Source organism: Jaculus jaculus, chromosome 6, assembly GCF_020740685.1.
Source record: "Jaculus jaculus isolate mJacJac1 chromosome 6, mJacJac1.mat.Y.cur, whole genome shotgun sequence".
In the NCBI taxonomy this organism is placed as follows: Eukaryota; Metazoa; Chordata; class Mammalia; order Rodentia; family Dipodidae; genus Jaculus; species Jaculus jaculus.
The window spans coordinates 146,302,114-146,318,153 of record NC_059107.1 but is presented as its reverse complement, the minus strand read 5'-3'; the positions used below and the strand labels follow the sequence as shown (position 1 = coordinate 146,318,153).

At 45.4% G+C, this 16,040-nt stretch overlaps 1 protein-coding gene across 1 annotated transcript in view; it reads right to left on the bottom strand.

The window, feature by feature from the left end:
• The window catches only part of Stab2 (stabilin 2), a 183,156-nt gene that overhangs the window by 122,583 nt on the left and 44,533 nt on the right, over positions 1 to 16,040 (bottom strand). Inside the window, exons 10-18 of the mRNA XM_012948648.2 lie at positions 15,390 to 15,523; positions 14,478 to 14,560; positions 11,350 to 11,499; positions 9,824 to 9,967; positions 8,534 to 8,590; positions 7,803 to 7,928; positions 3,294 to 3,347; positions 2,400 to 2,480; positions 1,590 to 1,742 (exon numbers count right to left, since the gene is read on the bottom strand). Coding sequence (XP_012804102.2) covers positions 1,590 to 1,742; positions 2,400 to 2,480; positions 3,294 to 3,347; positions 7,803 to 7,928; positions 8,534 to 8,590; positions 9,824 to 9,967; positions 11,350 to 11,499; positions 14,478 to 14,560; positions 15,390 to 15,523 — 982 coding nt within the window. The remainder of the gene's footprint in view (positions 1 to 1,589; positions 1,743 to 2,399; positions 2,481 to 3,293; positions 3,348 to 7,802; positions 7,929 to 8,533; positions 8,591 to 9,823; positions 9,968 to 11,349; positions 11,500 to 14,477; positions 14,561 to 15,389; positions 15,524 to 16,040) is intronic.

Below are 16,040 nucleotides of genomic sequence, written 5' to 3'. Positions count from 1 at the left end.
TTGCAAGATGTTGGTGGTAGGAGGGAAACAAGATGTTCTTTCTCTAGATTCATTACTCATGTACCAAAGGTACCCTGAGAACAATCATTGATGAGTCACTGAAGTGCCTTGAAAAGAAAGATCTAGATGTTACTGCTACGATTTTGGGGTCAGAATTCACTCTTTTCTCTGCTCTGTCTTAGCATCAGCACCATGGCTCTGCTGGGCATCTCCTCTTCTTGTCTGTCTCACAGGTGACCCTATGCCCCACCCTTAGCCCTTTGGTCCTGGGTGCAGTGGCTGCTACCGCTGCTCCCCTCTGCTGTTGCCACATTGCTTACTTGGGTCCTTAGTCCTGCCTGCTGCTCTTCATTTGAAACATCTTGGAGAAATTATGGGTCTGCCAGGGCCCTTAATTAGTACAGAGTGTTATTATTAAACCTCTATAGTCCAAACACACATGCCCAGAGGCGGCTGTATGTTTAGCCTGGTGAAAACAGACTTCTAGAAATTCCTAGCTGTTTTTATTTTTATTTTTTGGTTTTTCGAGGTAGGGTCTCACTATAGCTCAGGCAGACCTGGAATTCATTATGTGGTCTCAGGGTGGCCTCGAACTCACAGCAATCCTCCTACCTCTGCCTCCCAAGTGTTGGGATTAAAGGCATGCGCCACCATGCCTGGCTTAGCTACTTGTATTTTTTCTTATTCTAAATAGATTTGAGAGAAAACATTTGAAGTATTTAAATTTGATTTTGGTTTTATTTATTTATGAGAGAGAGAGAAAGAGAAGGAGAGAGAGAGGGAGGATAATGGGCATGCTAGGGCCTTCAGCTGTTGCAAATGAACTCTAGACACATGCTCCTCTTTGTATAATTCCTGGGAATTGAACCTGGGTCCTTTGGCTTTGCAGGCAAGTGCCTTAACTGCTAAGCCATCTCTCCAGCCAACATTTGGATTTTTTTTTTTTTTTTTGGTTTTTCAAGGTAGGGTCTCTCTCTGGTCCAGGCTGACCTGGAATTAACTATGTAGTGTCAGGGTGGCCTCAAACTCATGGTGATCCTCCTACCTCTGCCTCCTGAGTGCCGGGATCAAAGGTGTGCACCACCACATGAGCCAACATTTGGACTTTTAATAGATCCAATCAAAAGCATCCTAAACTAGGCAGAGCAGGAAGACTTGCCTTTAAACTCAGAAAAAATAGTGAACAGTAAGCAGTAGAGAATGACTCATTCTGAGGTAGCTGTTGAGAAGTTCTTTTCCCTGTTAAACCATAGTTCTCTGGGTTGCAACTCAAGTCACATCTTGATCCTGTCCCTCGGGGAGATGGACAACTTGCTTTTGGACAATCAGAAACAACATAAAACCTTCTTTGAAAGACTTCCTTCTCTGAACTTCAACAGCAACTGTGTCTGCTACCTCGCCAGTGGTAAATTCCAGAACCTCATACACTGGGTTCACAGCAGACAGGATGGAGCCTCAGGCCTACCTACTGCCTCATGGACATAAACCCTGAAGGTCAGGGAGCCTGGGGTAAGACGTTCCATGTCAGCTTGTGGCTGCTCTGACTGGCTGGTTGGGACCTTTATTCACAGAATTTCCAGTGTCCTTACCAGTTTCATTTCCCTCCTTGTTTCGTCACATCGATGGGGCAAAATTGGGACAATGGAGGGAGGAATGAGGACTCCACTCAATGTGTAAATTCTTCCATTTTTGGCAGGGACCTCAGTTTCTTCCATTGCTACATCGTTGGCTAGAATCTGTCCCTGGAAAGAGGCAATGACATCACCATACGCTGTGATTGCTGAAGCACCAGCCATTTCCCAGGCAGTGGCAAGCAGTAACAACATCATAAAAACCCTCAGGGTCAGGAAGGTTGCTAGGAGCTGGCTTGCTGGCAGGAACCGATTATGTCTGTGAAGGGAATCCCTGGCTGACACCTGCAAGGATGACCTTTTAGGAAGGCGTTGGCACACATGGAAGTGGGACAGAGGCCTCGCGATGCCCACTCTACGGTGCACTTGCTTTGTGCAAACTGTTCATGTCTGCCAAGTCCATTCTATTCATCCTTCAAGGTGTAGCCAAAGAGGACACCCCTGAGGGCCTTGTGACCCTCTGCTTTTCTCAAATCCCACGTCCTATGAACCTTCACAGCCCTCTGTGCTCTGGCTGGCACTCGTTGAAGTTGTAACGAAGTAATTTATTCGTGGGTTGATAAGACTGATTTTTGCTAAGATGTCTTTTTCTGCTTTATCTCTGCTATCTAGTACAGATTATCAGCTGCCTAGGTGCTTGGCTGATATTTGTAGTAAGAAGAGAGCAAGGGGTGGAATAGCTGTACAGACCTTAGTTAGGCCTGCGAGTCAGTCAGGCAGTGGACAGATACCACCAGCGTCCACGCCGGCAGCGGGCTTCTCACTTACATTGCTTGTTATGTTGAACCGTATGACCTGGTTGGCCATGCTTCTAACGTGAGGTGTCGAAATGAGAGTGGCCACTTCCAGCTGCAACGAGAAGAGAGCCATGGAGACACATGCAGTGATGCAGAGAGTCCCCACGTCTTACATTCATCGCTAGGGAAAATGTCCTTAAGTGTTGCTGAGATAAATAATAGGGACTTTGATGTCACACATGTTCACAGCTTTGAAGATTTATTTTTAAAGTATTTATTTGGGCTAGAGGGATTGCTTAGTGGTTAAAGTGCCTGCAAAGCCAAAGGACCCAGGTTTGATTTCCCGGGACCCACGTAAGCCAGATGTACAAGGTGGCACATGCGTGTGGAGTTCATTTGCAGTGGTTAGAGGCCATTTTCTCTCTCTCAAATATTTAAAAAGTTTAAAAATTATTTATTTGCAAGCAGAAGAGAGGGAGGAGACAGAGAGAGAGAGGTGCATGGACCTCCAGCCACTGCAAACAAACTCCAGATGCAGGTGTCATTTTGGGCATCCAGCTTTATGTGGATACTGGGGAATCAAACATGGTTCATTAGGCTTTGCAAGCAAGTGCCTTAACTTCTGAACCATGTCTCCAGCCCTATTTCTTTGATAACAGACTCAGTATACATGTCTGAGTGTTTGCTGTGAACTACAGATACAGAACAAATGTCACAATGTCTTTAGCCACAAAATATCAGAGTTCAAGACTAATGTTTGAGTTAGGGCTATAGTTCATTGGTAGAGCATTTACCTAGCATATACAATGTCCTGGGTTCAATTCCCAATCCTGCCAACCAATAAAAACAAACCAAACGAACAAAAGGATAGGGTCAGATATTTTGAAAGCAAGGAAGAGATATCAGCAGGCAGAATAAAGCCAACCTGGGTAAATGGGACAATGTGGTATCTGACGAGTTCTAGAAGTTTCCGAGAGCCCTGCAAAGGAACCAGAATACCTCTTTAGTCAATGAAGAAAACACTACCTGCTCTCTCTCCCTCTTATGGGAGCCCTTCAGATGACTTTGAACACTAAGTCATTAAAAAAAAGTCCCACAGATTTATTTAAGGACGAGACAAATTTCATGTCCCAAAACATAACATACACACGTCACTTACTTCCCCTAAAAGCTCTGTGAGGTAGGGATTGACCCACTGACTGTCTAAAGCATGTCCATGGTCATACAGCTCCCTGGGGATGAGAGTCTAGGAGTGTCCACTCTGTCACCCAGCCAGCCCCACACCCTCCCCACGTCTCAGGTTACGTTCTGGAGTTTCTCCAACACCCGTGAATGTTTGATTCTGTCTCACTTGCTCCAGAAGTCGCTGTGTGCTTGTCAGGCCACAGATTCATTGCTTGGAAATGTTCAAATATAGGGACCTTGAGGGCCTTTCCTTTCAAAGGAAGTCATTTTTCTTCAAAGCCATTTTCAAGGTTCTTCTTGTTTCATCCGTGGAGAACAAAGAGGGCAGATAGAGCGGGCCCCGGAGGAACCTTCCAGAGCGGAGGAGCCACTCAGGTGGCAAAAATGCCCTGCTGGCCTGGGGTCCCTTCACTGAGCCTTGGTACTTGGCCTCGGTCACTATGCCAGGGAGTTGTTGTAAATAGTGACCATGTATTCTGGCTTGTCTGATCTAGTCCTGGTTTATACCAGCATTTTCCTCACAGCACTTTTTTTTTTTTTTTTTGGTTTTTCAAGGTAGGGTCTCACTCTGGTCCAGGCTGACCTGGAATTAACTATGTAGTCTCAGGGTGGCCTTGAACTCATGGCGATCCTCCTACCTCTGCCTCCCGAGTGCTGGGATTAAAGGTGTGCGCCACCACGCCCGGCTCCTCACAGCACTTTTCACTCGCAAGGGTGCCCTGGTGTGGAGGATGAATTGTAAGGCTGCCCTGTCTATGAGCCAATCACATAACAAGCATATATATATATATATATATATATATGCCTTGGAAGTGATACTTTCTGAAGCCCTAGGAGTTACTAAATGACCTTGAGCCAGTCAGTCCCTTACGTACAGCTGCTCCACAGTACCAAGAAGTGGGGAGGGGGTGGCCATGATGTGTGCTTCATGGCTCAGTGGACACAGCTGAGACATCGGACAACAGATTGGGTGGCTAGCTCCTGCAAGGCAAGGACCCTATCTGCTGTTTTTTTTTTTTCTTTTTTTTTAAATCACACTGTCCCCAGCCAGCACACTACAGGGCATGGAGTAGGCACTTCACAAACATTTGTGACAATAAGTTAAAAAAAAAGGGACATGTCCTAGGAAGACCAGAGACCTTAGAAACCTCATAGCAATCCTAGTTTTGCCTCTGTCTGACCTTGAACAACTCCCTTAGCCCCAGGGTCTCAGTTTTCCCTGAAAAAGTAAGATGGTTAATTTTTGATTCTCTGCTTGATAAGATCTAGAATCACCATGGAAACAAATCTCTGGGACTTTCTAGGTTAGGTTAATTGAGGTGGGTAGATCCACTCTGTCAGTGGCTCCATTCCATAGACTGGGGTCCTGGACTGAATAGAAAGGAGGAAGAGGCTTGGCATGGTGGTGCACACCTTTAATCCCAGCACTCGGGAGGCAGAGGTAGGAGGATCACCATGAGTTCAAGGCCACCCTGAGACTACATAGTGAATTCCAGGTCAGCCTGAGCAAGAGGGAGACCTTATGGGGGGGATAGGGGAGAAGGAGGAAGGTTATTGAGCAGTAGAATTCACTACTCTAGGCTTCCTCACTGTGGACCGGATATGACCATCTGGTTTGAGCTTCTGCTCCCATGATGGACTGCACCTGGAGCTGTAAGCTTCAAGAAACCTTCCCTTCCTGAAATGGCTTCATGTTTGGTCCCAGCAATGAGAAAAGCAACTAATATGCCTTCCATTGCAGGAAAGGATGTCTCAATGGGATAATCTACTTCCAAATTCAAGTTAATGGGACCTGGGTCCATTTTACAAGAAAGAGGAGAATGAGAGACACAGCCGCTGAAGGCCTTGCTGCACCCACCCTCTCTCTGTATCTGCCTCTTTCTAATAAGTAAAAAAATAACTTAAAAAAAGAAAAAGATTTTACTAGCAAATTGTTAATATGACCTTGAATTTTGCAAGTTCATTTTCCTCTGTCTCATCTTACTCTCACAGAAGCTATGCATTTATAGAGGTAAAACTTTTGCTCCCTTGGCTTTTATTTCTGTCTAGTTTTGAGATTAAGGCACACAAGGGGGTTTGTCACTAGTAGCCGTGGTCTTTGTGGGGGATGGGATGGGTTCCTGACTGAAAATGGGCTTCAGAGAGGAAAAGACACACTGAGAAAACATGGTGCTGCAGAGTCAGAGTTAGAAACATGCCTTCCAAGGACACTAGTTTATTTTCCATTTTGATGAGGACTTGACATTTCCTGCTGAGTTTCTACCCTGAAGATAAAAGCTAAATGACTCTATTAAGAGAATGAAGCGAGAAGGAGCTTCCCATTGGCTGAGGAATTTTAGCCCATACAGGCTGGGGATGTGAGGAAGGGGCAGAAATAATCATTCCACTCGTCACTAGAGATTGAAGTGAACAAACAGCGTTTGCTTTTGCCTCAGAGATCTGAGGTTTTAGGTTTTTTGTTTTGTTCTGTTCTGATCGTTTTGTCTTTCAAGGTAGAGTCTCTCTCTAGCCCAGGCTGAACTGGAATTCACTATGTAGTCTCAGGCTGGCTTTGAACTGTCAGCGATCTTCCTCCCTCGGTGTTCCGAGGGCTGGGATTGAAATCATGCGCTACCATGCCCAGCCCAGTATTTGGCCATTTCTGATGGTGTCAATGGTCCCATAGGAGGCTGACTAGAAGCTGCCGATCACAGCTGCTCTGTGATCACACAGGATGGGCTGGGTGAGACACACAGAGACCTCGCGGGAACCACAGTGGCTGCTCCCACTGCCATTGGCAGGAATTAAAGGATGGAGAAAAATCTGGCTATCATAGTGCATACATGGAATTCCAACAGGTGGAGTCGAGGGGATTGGACGCAACAGTTTTTCAGCCATAGTAAGGTTTCAGAAAACTTGAGTGTGAATCATGTATTGAAAATAACGTCTGATCTAAGACCCTGGGGGATAAGCCTTACTCAGTGGTAACCCTTAGCAATGACTGTCATGTGCTGAATATATATTTGTTTTTCGAGGTAGGGTCTCACTCTAGCCCAGGCTGACCTGGAATCACTATGTAGTCTCAGGCTGGCCTTGAACTCATGGTGATCCTCCTACCTCTGCCTCTCCAAGTGCTGGGATTAAAAGTGTGTACCACCACACCTGGTTGAATATTTGTTTTTAATAACAGAAATACCTTCTGATTTATTGTGTGTGTGTGTGTGTGTGCATGTGTGTGCGCGCGCATGTGCACACATGTGCATGATTTCCGAGTTTTCAAAATGCAAGATAATTTTGTAGCTACATGAAGGTATCCCAGCAAGGACTGTGTCCATGCATCTCCTGCAGAGGGCTCGGGGCTATGCCGCCTGCGGCGGGGCCCGCCTGTGCTCAAGGAGGAGTGTGGCAGCCTGCTTCTTGGCCTCCTTGCAGGACCACTCGCGGGAATGCCTGGGGGAGGGTCTGGATGGAAGCTGCTTACTTGGCCAGCAGCTCGTAGCTGACGCCTGACCACACTGAGGTTTGGGTGTCACTGCTCTTAAGAGCGAGTGATCTGCGCGGGGCCCTGCTCCATTGCCGAGATGGCAGCATGATTAGGAATCAAATTTTTTGGCCTTCGTATAATTCCACTATGTGTCACTCTAGTGAGCAAACTTCCATAATGAACTGTTCTTTTCCTGTTTTAGCTATGAGAGGAAACACTTATTTTAATTCATTTTAACTTTGAGGTGAGGGAATCCACAGTCTCCTGTGACAGGAGGGTGACAGAATGGCAGGAGGAAGGTATATAATAAAAGGATTCTTGTGGAACAAGGGGAAAGAAATAGCAAGAGGAGGAAGCATCTAAAAATAACATGTGGGTTTTTGAAAGTTCAGTCTAGGCCTGACTGTGGATGGCCTATTATAGGGATCATTCTCTAGATGGTTTTACAGTTGCAAGTATCTTTCAAATGTTAATTTTTACATAAAGAAACATTAGAGGAGCCAGAACTAATCAAATCACCCATTTAGTCCCGAGGGTTGTAAGTGGATTTTATTTTCTGTGCTCAGGCCAATTGGCTGATCATAACTCTATTGAGGAGACTGGAGCCACATCAGAGGGTAGTTTCTGGCTACTGTTTGATTAGTGAGGTCTGCTTTGCTTGTGGGCTGGTAGGGAGTGATAGGTATTCTTACTTATTCTAAACTCTCCTTAGCCTAGAAAAGGCTGTTTGCATAGACAGAGGCCATGAGGCTAATGTGATTTCACATCAGTAAGTAGGGTGTTTACCTCTGGAGAACGGAGGTAGTCAAGGGTGCCATCCTTCATGTTTCCCAGGGCTTCATCAGTTGGAACAAAAATGGTATATGGGCCATCAACTCCATCCTCACCTAAGGCATGTCCAACATTGGTTTCCTGCATTTGAGAAATTTAAGTTTTGTATCTGTGTTCTATCTCAGACTGATATTTTTAAAAATATTTTTTATTTATTTATGAGAGAGAGAGAGAGAGAGAGAGGGAGAATGGGCAAGCCAGGGCCTCTAGCCCTGCAAGTGAACTCCAGACGCATGCACCACCTTGTACATCTGGCTTATGTGGGTCCTGGGGAATCGAACCTGGGTCCTTTGGCTTTGCAGGCAAGTTCTTTAACTGCTAAGCCACCTCTCTAGCCCTTCAGACTGATATTTTTTAAGACACAGAGAGAGAGAGAGACAGAGAGAAAGAAAGAGAGAGAGAGGGAGAAAATTGGTGCACCAGGGCCTCCAGCCACTGCAATCAAACTCCAGCCACTTGTGCCACCTTGTGCGCATGTGCAGCCTTGTGCATCTGGCTTATATGGGATCTGAGGAGTTGAACAAGGGTCCTTAGGCTTTACAGACACAAATACGCCTAAGCCATGTGTCCAGCCCTCAGACTGATATTTGAAATAATTCTCAGGAGGAATTTATAGTTGATGCCTTTGCTAATTTCACAAAGGACCAAATCACTTCTTTTTCCAGAAATTCATGAAGAGTACCTACCTCCAACAAAGATCTGAACTTGCTGTATTTTGGTTGTAACACTTTCATTATGGTTTGCTGAAAAGAGACATTTTGTTTAAAAATTAGTTAGAAAGTAGTTTAAGAGATGCAAATCTTTTAAAATATTTTATTTTCATAAAAATTATACATGATTTTCGAGAGAGGTGACATGAATACTTGTGCTCAGCTCATTTCTTCTTATTTATTTATTAGAGAGAGAGAGAGAGAAAATGGATCTGGCTTATGTGGGTACTGGGGAATGGAACCTGGTTCCTTAGGCTTCAAAGGAAAGCACCTTAGCCTATTTCCAGCCTTATTTTATTTTATTTATTTATTTTTATTTGAGAGATAGGGAGAAAGACAGACAAACAGAGTATGGACATGCCAAGGCCTCTTACCACTCCAAACAACCTCCAGACTCATGTGCCACTCTGTGCATGTGGTTTTACCATAGGTTTTGGGGAATTGAACCCAGATTGTCAGGCTTTGCGAACAAGTGCTTTTAACTGCTGAGACACCTCTGCAGCCCAGGAGATACAAACCTCAATGTTAAGAGACAGATGATTCCTATCGTGTGTGAGTGTGAACACATGTGAAAGGGCCTGAGAGTTGCTCTGCATTATACACAACTGTTTGTTCTGACTGGACCAGCAGTCTGAATCCTTGTATTCTGGGGCAGTCTCTGATCACATCACATAGGCTGGAAGGAATACATTTCATTACAATACCTGCCTTCCTTCATAAAGCATGAGGGATGGATTGTCATGACAACAGGTCACCAGGTTGAGCTGTCTGACATGGCCATTCAAGATGCTTAAAAAGGGGCTGGAGAGATGACTTAGCGGTTAAGCACTTGCCTGTGAATCCTAAGGATCTGGTTCAAGGCTCGATTCCCCAGTACCCACGTAAGCCAGATGCACAAGGTGGCGCATACAACTGGAGTTCATTTGTAGTGGCTGGAGGCTCTGAAGCGCCCATTCTCTCCCCCTCTCTCTCTCCTCTGCCTCTTTCTCTCTCTGTCTGTCTGTTGCTCTCAAATAAATAAAATAAACAAAAAAGATGCTTAAAAATATCTAGATTCCGCTCCCCCCATACTCAGCATTCCTTTCTTTCTCTGCAGAAATACTCAGGATTCTACTGAAAACCGACACATATCTCATCTTTTTCTTAGCTTGAGATCCTTCCAGTAAAATGAAGGGTAAGTCTGGCACCAGCCCTGGTGAACACATTCTCCTCCAGGCAGCAAAGGAAGGTGGGTGGGTTGACTCACTTTTACCCTACTTATCTCACCTGGGGGTTGCTCTCGAAGGTGGGCTCCATCATGTCCATGGCTCTGTCGAGGATGTGCACAAGCCCGTTTGAAGCAACTATGTTCCCATGAATAATTTCCACCTTCGTCTTGCCTCCGTGGAGTTTAAGCTTCAGTTGGTTGTCCTAAAATACCAAAGAGATAAGGGATACAGGATTCTGGAAAAAGCAAGTAGTGGGCTAGAAGTCAGAAGCCCCGAGTCCTTGGGTCCTGTCACTTCATGGCTGTGAAGCTGCATAAATGCCACAGTCTTACACGGAGAGGAAGACATCCGCTTGCTTCTCCTCATGCGGATTCCATTAAGCTCAAATGAGATACTGTGTGACATCACTGGTAAGGGGCCCATGCAAAATGTGAGCAAGACATATTTTCTTTCATTTATTTATTTACTTGAGATAGGGGCAGAGAGAAAAAGAGTGAACATGGGTGTTTCAGGTCCTCCTGCCACTGCAAACTCCAGACACATGTGCCACATTGTGCATCTGGCTCAATGTGGGTACTGGAGAATTGAACCTGGGCTGTCAGGCTTTGAAATCTGGTCCCTTTGACTGCTGAGCCATCTCTCCAGCCCAGTGACTAAGACATTATGACACTCTCTTCTAATGAACACAAGCTCCGCAAGGGTGGACTGACTCGACTGACTGCAAATACATCACTTGCTTTAATATGTTGTACAGAGAAGGCACATTCTAGATTTATTGCATGAGTAACTGAAGATGATCACTGCTTCTCTCAGGTGACTCCCAAGAGTTATGGACAATATATATAGTTGAATGAGGGAATGAGTGAAAGTATGGGTGCTCTTGTGAGAAAGGGAGGGACAATTTAATATTTGTCATTTATATATCATTCTATGCTATGTCTGTCTGTTCCTCCTTCCCTCCATCATCCACCTGTCCATCCTCACATATGGTGAACGTTGTGTGATTTGGCATCAGATCCACATCTGAATCTTAGTTTGGGCATTTTATGTGTGACCTCTCTACTATCCTATAGGAAAAGCAGGGGTTCTGATAAGACCCCCTTCACGAGTTGTTGTGTCTTACCTAACACAGATATGCGTTGAAAGGACACTCAGCGATTTCCCAGCTATCACTATTAGGTGAAATACAGCAGCCTAGGCCACAGCCTCCCCATGTCCACTTTCATTACGTGTCAGTCACAGAGAGTTGTGAATGGGGAGGAAGGGGTGAGATGGGTTTAAAAAGCAGGCAGACGGTTGGCACTTAGGAGAGACAGAGAGGTATTTGGTGAAGCTTCACCCACCCCAGTAACCTCAACTAAACACATCCCACTCATTTCCTGTCATCAAAGGAATGCTGACAACCTTGTACCCAAGTACCTCCAGGAAACGGGTTCATGGCTGTCTGTCATCCTGCCAGCCTCCAAGTGCGGTTTCCTTTGAAAGCCAAACCAGGCCAGATCCCAGTGGAATACTGTGACAGTCCACCCCCCCCTCCCTGGTCCTGGTGTTGCCCTGGGAGTGAAATTCGGAGAGAGTCTATACCTTCTCTCTGTTGAAGATTTCCCCTGCCGTCCCGGTCAGGGTATAGAAGGTGTCTGTGTCGTTCATCTGCTCTGTGCTCATCTGCCCAGCAATGACGTGGAGTTTCACAAAGTACCGAGCGGCCTCATTATCCACCAAAAGATCTTTTACCTAGAAAGAGAGAGCCAAATGCACTGATGTTTGAAGGTGAAAAAAAAGAGTTTGAGGGCTGGACAGATGGCCTAGCGGTTAAGCGCTTGCCTATGAAGCCTAAGGACCCCGGTTTGAGGCTCGGTTCCCCAGATCCCACGTTAGCCAGATGCACAGGGAGGCGCATGCATCTGGAGTTCGTTTGCAGTGGCTGGACGCCCTGGCGCGCCCATTCTCTCTCTCTCCCTCTATCTGCCTTTCTCCCTGTGTCTGTCGCTCTCAAATAAATAGATAAAAAATGAACAAAAAATATATCAAAAAAATTAAAAAAAAAAAAGAGTTTGAAAAAGCACAGTGTCCCATTCAGCATCTAAGACATCCTGGTTTCTGCCAGTTACAGGTGATGTTTCTGGGGAGCAGGGCATCAGGGCCAGGCCGTGAAGAAAGGGGACATTTGGAGGGCTGGAGATGATGCTCAGTGCCGGTCAAACACGGGAGGATGCCCAGCCCTGGGAATGACATGGTGAGGCAAGTCGAGCCAGGGCTCCAGGAGCACGAGGGTGTCAGGCACACGGGAATCTACCTTGAGTGCAGAAAGAGGACTGGAATGAGACGCTCAAGTTTTAGAACAAAAGCAGGCAGAGGGGACTGATGACGTCTTTAATGCTACTGGACCAGATCTACATTTTGTCAGTACCACATTGTCAACAACCAATAGGTACTTTCTATTTTGTTTTAAATATATGTAGCCATAGACGCAACTTCATTTTAAAAGAATTTTAATTAATTTATTTATTTCATAGAGAAAGACACACATACAGAGAGAGAAACAGAGAGAGAGAGAGAGAGACAGAGACAGAGGGAGAGAGAATTGGCACTCCAGGGCCTCAGACATTGCAATGGAACGCTGCATGCTTACGCCATCTAGTGGGCATGTGCAACCTTGCTCTTGCCTCACCTTGGTGTACATGGATGTGGGGAGGGATTGAACATTGGTCCTTAGGCTTCACAGGCAAGCACCTTAACCACTAAGCCATCTCCCCATTACCCTCTATAGGTACTTTCTAAATTAACTCTGTGCAAACTTAGATATTAAAGGAGAGACCACTTGCAACATGTCTAGCCCACAGTCATCCAATGTTACTAGTTCTCTCCAGCAGGAGAGACGCAGGCGCCTCCGAAGGGCAGCAGAAGGCAGACTCATCTCAGATGAATGCTTGTTGCATTATTGGAGTGAGGGAGCCAGCAACACACTAGGCTTTGATTTAGTACAACAAAAATTATTATTAGAAAACATCTTGGATGAGCTAACCCAATTTCATACAAATCCATAAGCCCAGTATGATTAGGCCAAATAGCACTATTGTTCTGATACCACTGTGACAGGCACATGTCTCATTCCTGCTGCTTGACGTTACCTCAAACAGCATTCAAGGGGGGAGTTTTCTTCTTGTTCCCTTTATCATTATTATCTTTAATGCTGATTTTCAATATCTTTAAAATTGTTTCTTATTCATTTGCACACGTGTGTGTGTGTGTTGGTATGGCCAAACCAGGTTCTCTTGCAGCTGCAAACAAATCCCTGTCTGGATTTACATGGATGGCTGGGGAATTGAACCCCAAGCTGATAGGATTTGGAAGGAAGTATCTTTAACCATAGAGCCATCTCCTCAGCCACTTACAATAATTTTAAAGAAACACACACCCATCTAATGCACCAGTTTAATTCTTCCTTCAGGGAATGAACAGCCCATATACATATCTATATCTATATCTATATCTATATCTATATCTATATCTATATCTATATCTATATCTATATCTATATCTATATCTATATCTATATCTATATCTATATCTATATCTATATCTATATCTATGTCCACACACACACACACATACACACACATATATATAATCACACAACATGTTAAGTATCTTCAGGCATTATCTTTGGTGGGAAGCAATTGGGAAGAGAAGAGGACTCGTTAGAGTGCTGTTAATGGTGTTATTGAATATGCAACTGCTTTCACTTGGGGAAGATTCATTAGTTGTACACTTAGTTTTTTTATTTTTTTATTTCTGAGGTAGGGTCTCGTTCTAGCCCAAGCTGCCCTGGAATTCACTATGTAGTCGCAGGTCAGCCTTGAACTCATGGCGATCCTCCTACCCCCCTACCTCGGCCTCCCTAGTGCTGGGGTTACTAAAGGCATGCATTGCCACACCCATCTGATTTGTACACTTAAGGATTGGTGTACTTTCTGTAAGGATATATCACCCACACAGGTTATCATTTCTTTTTTTTTTAATTTATTTATTTGAGAGCGACAGACACAGAGAGAAAGACAGATAGAGAGAGAGGGAGAGAATGGGCGTGCCAGGGCTTCCAGCCTCTGCAAACGAACTCCAGACGCGTGCGCCCCCTTGTGCATCTGGCTAACGTGAGACCTGGGGAACCGAGCCTCGAACCGGGATCCTTAGGCTTCACAGGCAAGTGCTTAACCGCTAAGCCATCTCTCCAGCCCCACAGGTTATCATTTCTTACTCCTGTGTGCATGCTATCAGAGTTGACTTCATGGGAGGAAAGAGTACAATAGTGGTCACAAGAGGCAAGAGAGGGTTGAGGAGAGTAGGGATAAAGGGCCCTTAGATGATGAGCACCGCAATTCAGTTAGAGAAGAGGAATAAGGACTGCAGTTGAGGAGAGCTCATAATGTGTTGTATTCTGTGAAGAACCAGACGAGAGGCATTTGAAGCTTAGAAATGCACAGAAATGATGCACGCTTTACAGATAGAAATGGGAGTTGCCCGATTTGATACACAGTATAGGCACATATCATAACATCACATTTTCTGATAATTAGGTATTAAGGTAAAAAAAAATAAATTTATCAAAAAGCTCTACCGTGTTTATCATCAGTAGGGTTAATTGTAATAGACACTGTCTGTTAAGGCTTTTCCTGTGAGTCCCTCTGAGTGGGGTTACGCTAGTTACTCACGTCAAATCCTTTCAGTCCTTTGTCTGAGGGCAGCAGCAAGGTGAATGGTCCCAGATTGCTCAGAGGCCAGGCATAAGCCTTGTCTTAGGAGTGGAAAGACAGGAAGAAAGAAAACATCTTGTGGGTCAGTGGCACAAGACTTTGCAGTGGGTTTTGCAACCTGACTGGCCCATTGTGGCATGACTGTTCTAATTTCCGCGTAGCCCTTGGAAACCGAGACACTCTGAGAACCTGTGGCTGTATGAAGTGCTGGCCCCAGCATATTCTTTAAGACTTTTCCCGGAGCCATAGCCCTGGCTTTCCAGATACCCTGAGATGAGAGGGCTGTCATGCCAAAATCATGTCCGCACCAGGCTCCTCAACCTTGTGCCTGGCTTGTACAGCTGTCATCATCTCGGCATGCAAAGAGGTCAAGATCCAGGGCCAGCTCAGAAGGGCCCACACTGGGCCTAATGCTCTGCCGGGGCTCTCTGTTCCAGGCTTCAAACAACATCTCCACAGATGGGCATGGACACTGCCCCAGGACCTTAGTCACTCTCTGTTCCCAGTATTACCTGCCAACCTTGGTTCATCCTTGAAAAACATGAAGTCAAAGGAATGGGGGACAGTGATATACCAGCAGCTTTCTCCTCTTGCTGTTACTGAAAATCTGTTAGTCTACGCAACCTCAGGACCTTAGCCTCGGCTCTCTGCCCATCATTCTCGCTTACTAGTCCTCCTTGCAAACAGTGGTCTCCGTGGAAACTGCCATTTGTTCCTCCCCCTCACCTGCATGGCCTATCCTAGAGCTCACGCTTGTCCCAATGGGCCAGCCTCACCTCCTGTCCCTTTCTTCATGCTTGTGTCTTGTAGATGCCCTGGCTTGAGAGAGGCTTCCCCTTGATGAAGAAACCCGTGCTCGTAGCTACATACCCAAGAGTGAGATGAAGGAAGTCAGCCTGCCTTGCCACTTGCCTCTGGGTTCAGTGTTTAATTCTTTCAGCTGCTGCATGATGTTTCCATAACAGGTCAAGCCATCGCCCACATAGCCTTTCTGGCAAGTGCATCTGCAGGGATGGTGAAATCACATTCAGGAGCTTCGAGCCATCGAGTATTGAGAGCACACAGCACAAGGCCTTCTTTTACAGATGTAGCAACACACACAACTAAACACAACGAGGCCAGGAGGGGCACAAACATGGCGAGTAGTCAAGTGCAGAATCTGACATGGGGTTGCCTTCCAGAATGGCGCACATAATAAATTCAGCAAATTTATGAATGTTAAATATCTTTGCATGTTCTTTGTCCCAGTGTTTTTTAAAATTTTTATTATTTATTTTATTTATTTATGTGTGTGTGTGTGTGTGTGAGAGAGAGAGAGAGAGAGAGAGAGAGAGAATGGGCATGCCAGGGCCTTCAGCCACTGTAAACGAATTCCAGATGCATGTGCTATGTTGTGCATCTGGCTTATGTGGGTCCCGAGGAATTGAACCTGGGTCCTTTGGCTTCAAAGACAAACACCTTAACCACTAAGTCATCTCTCCAGCCTGTGTCCCAATATTTTTTGACATGTGATCCAGCCAC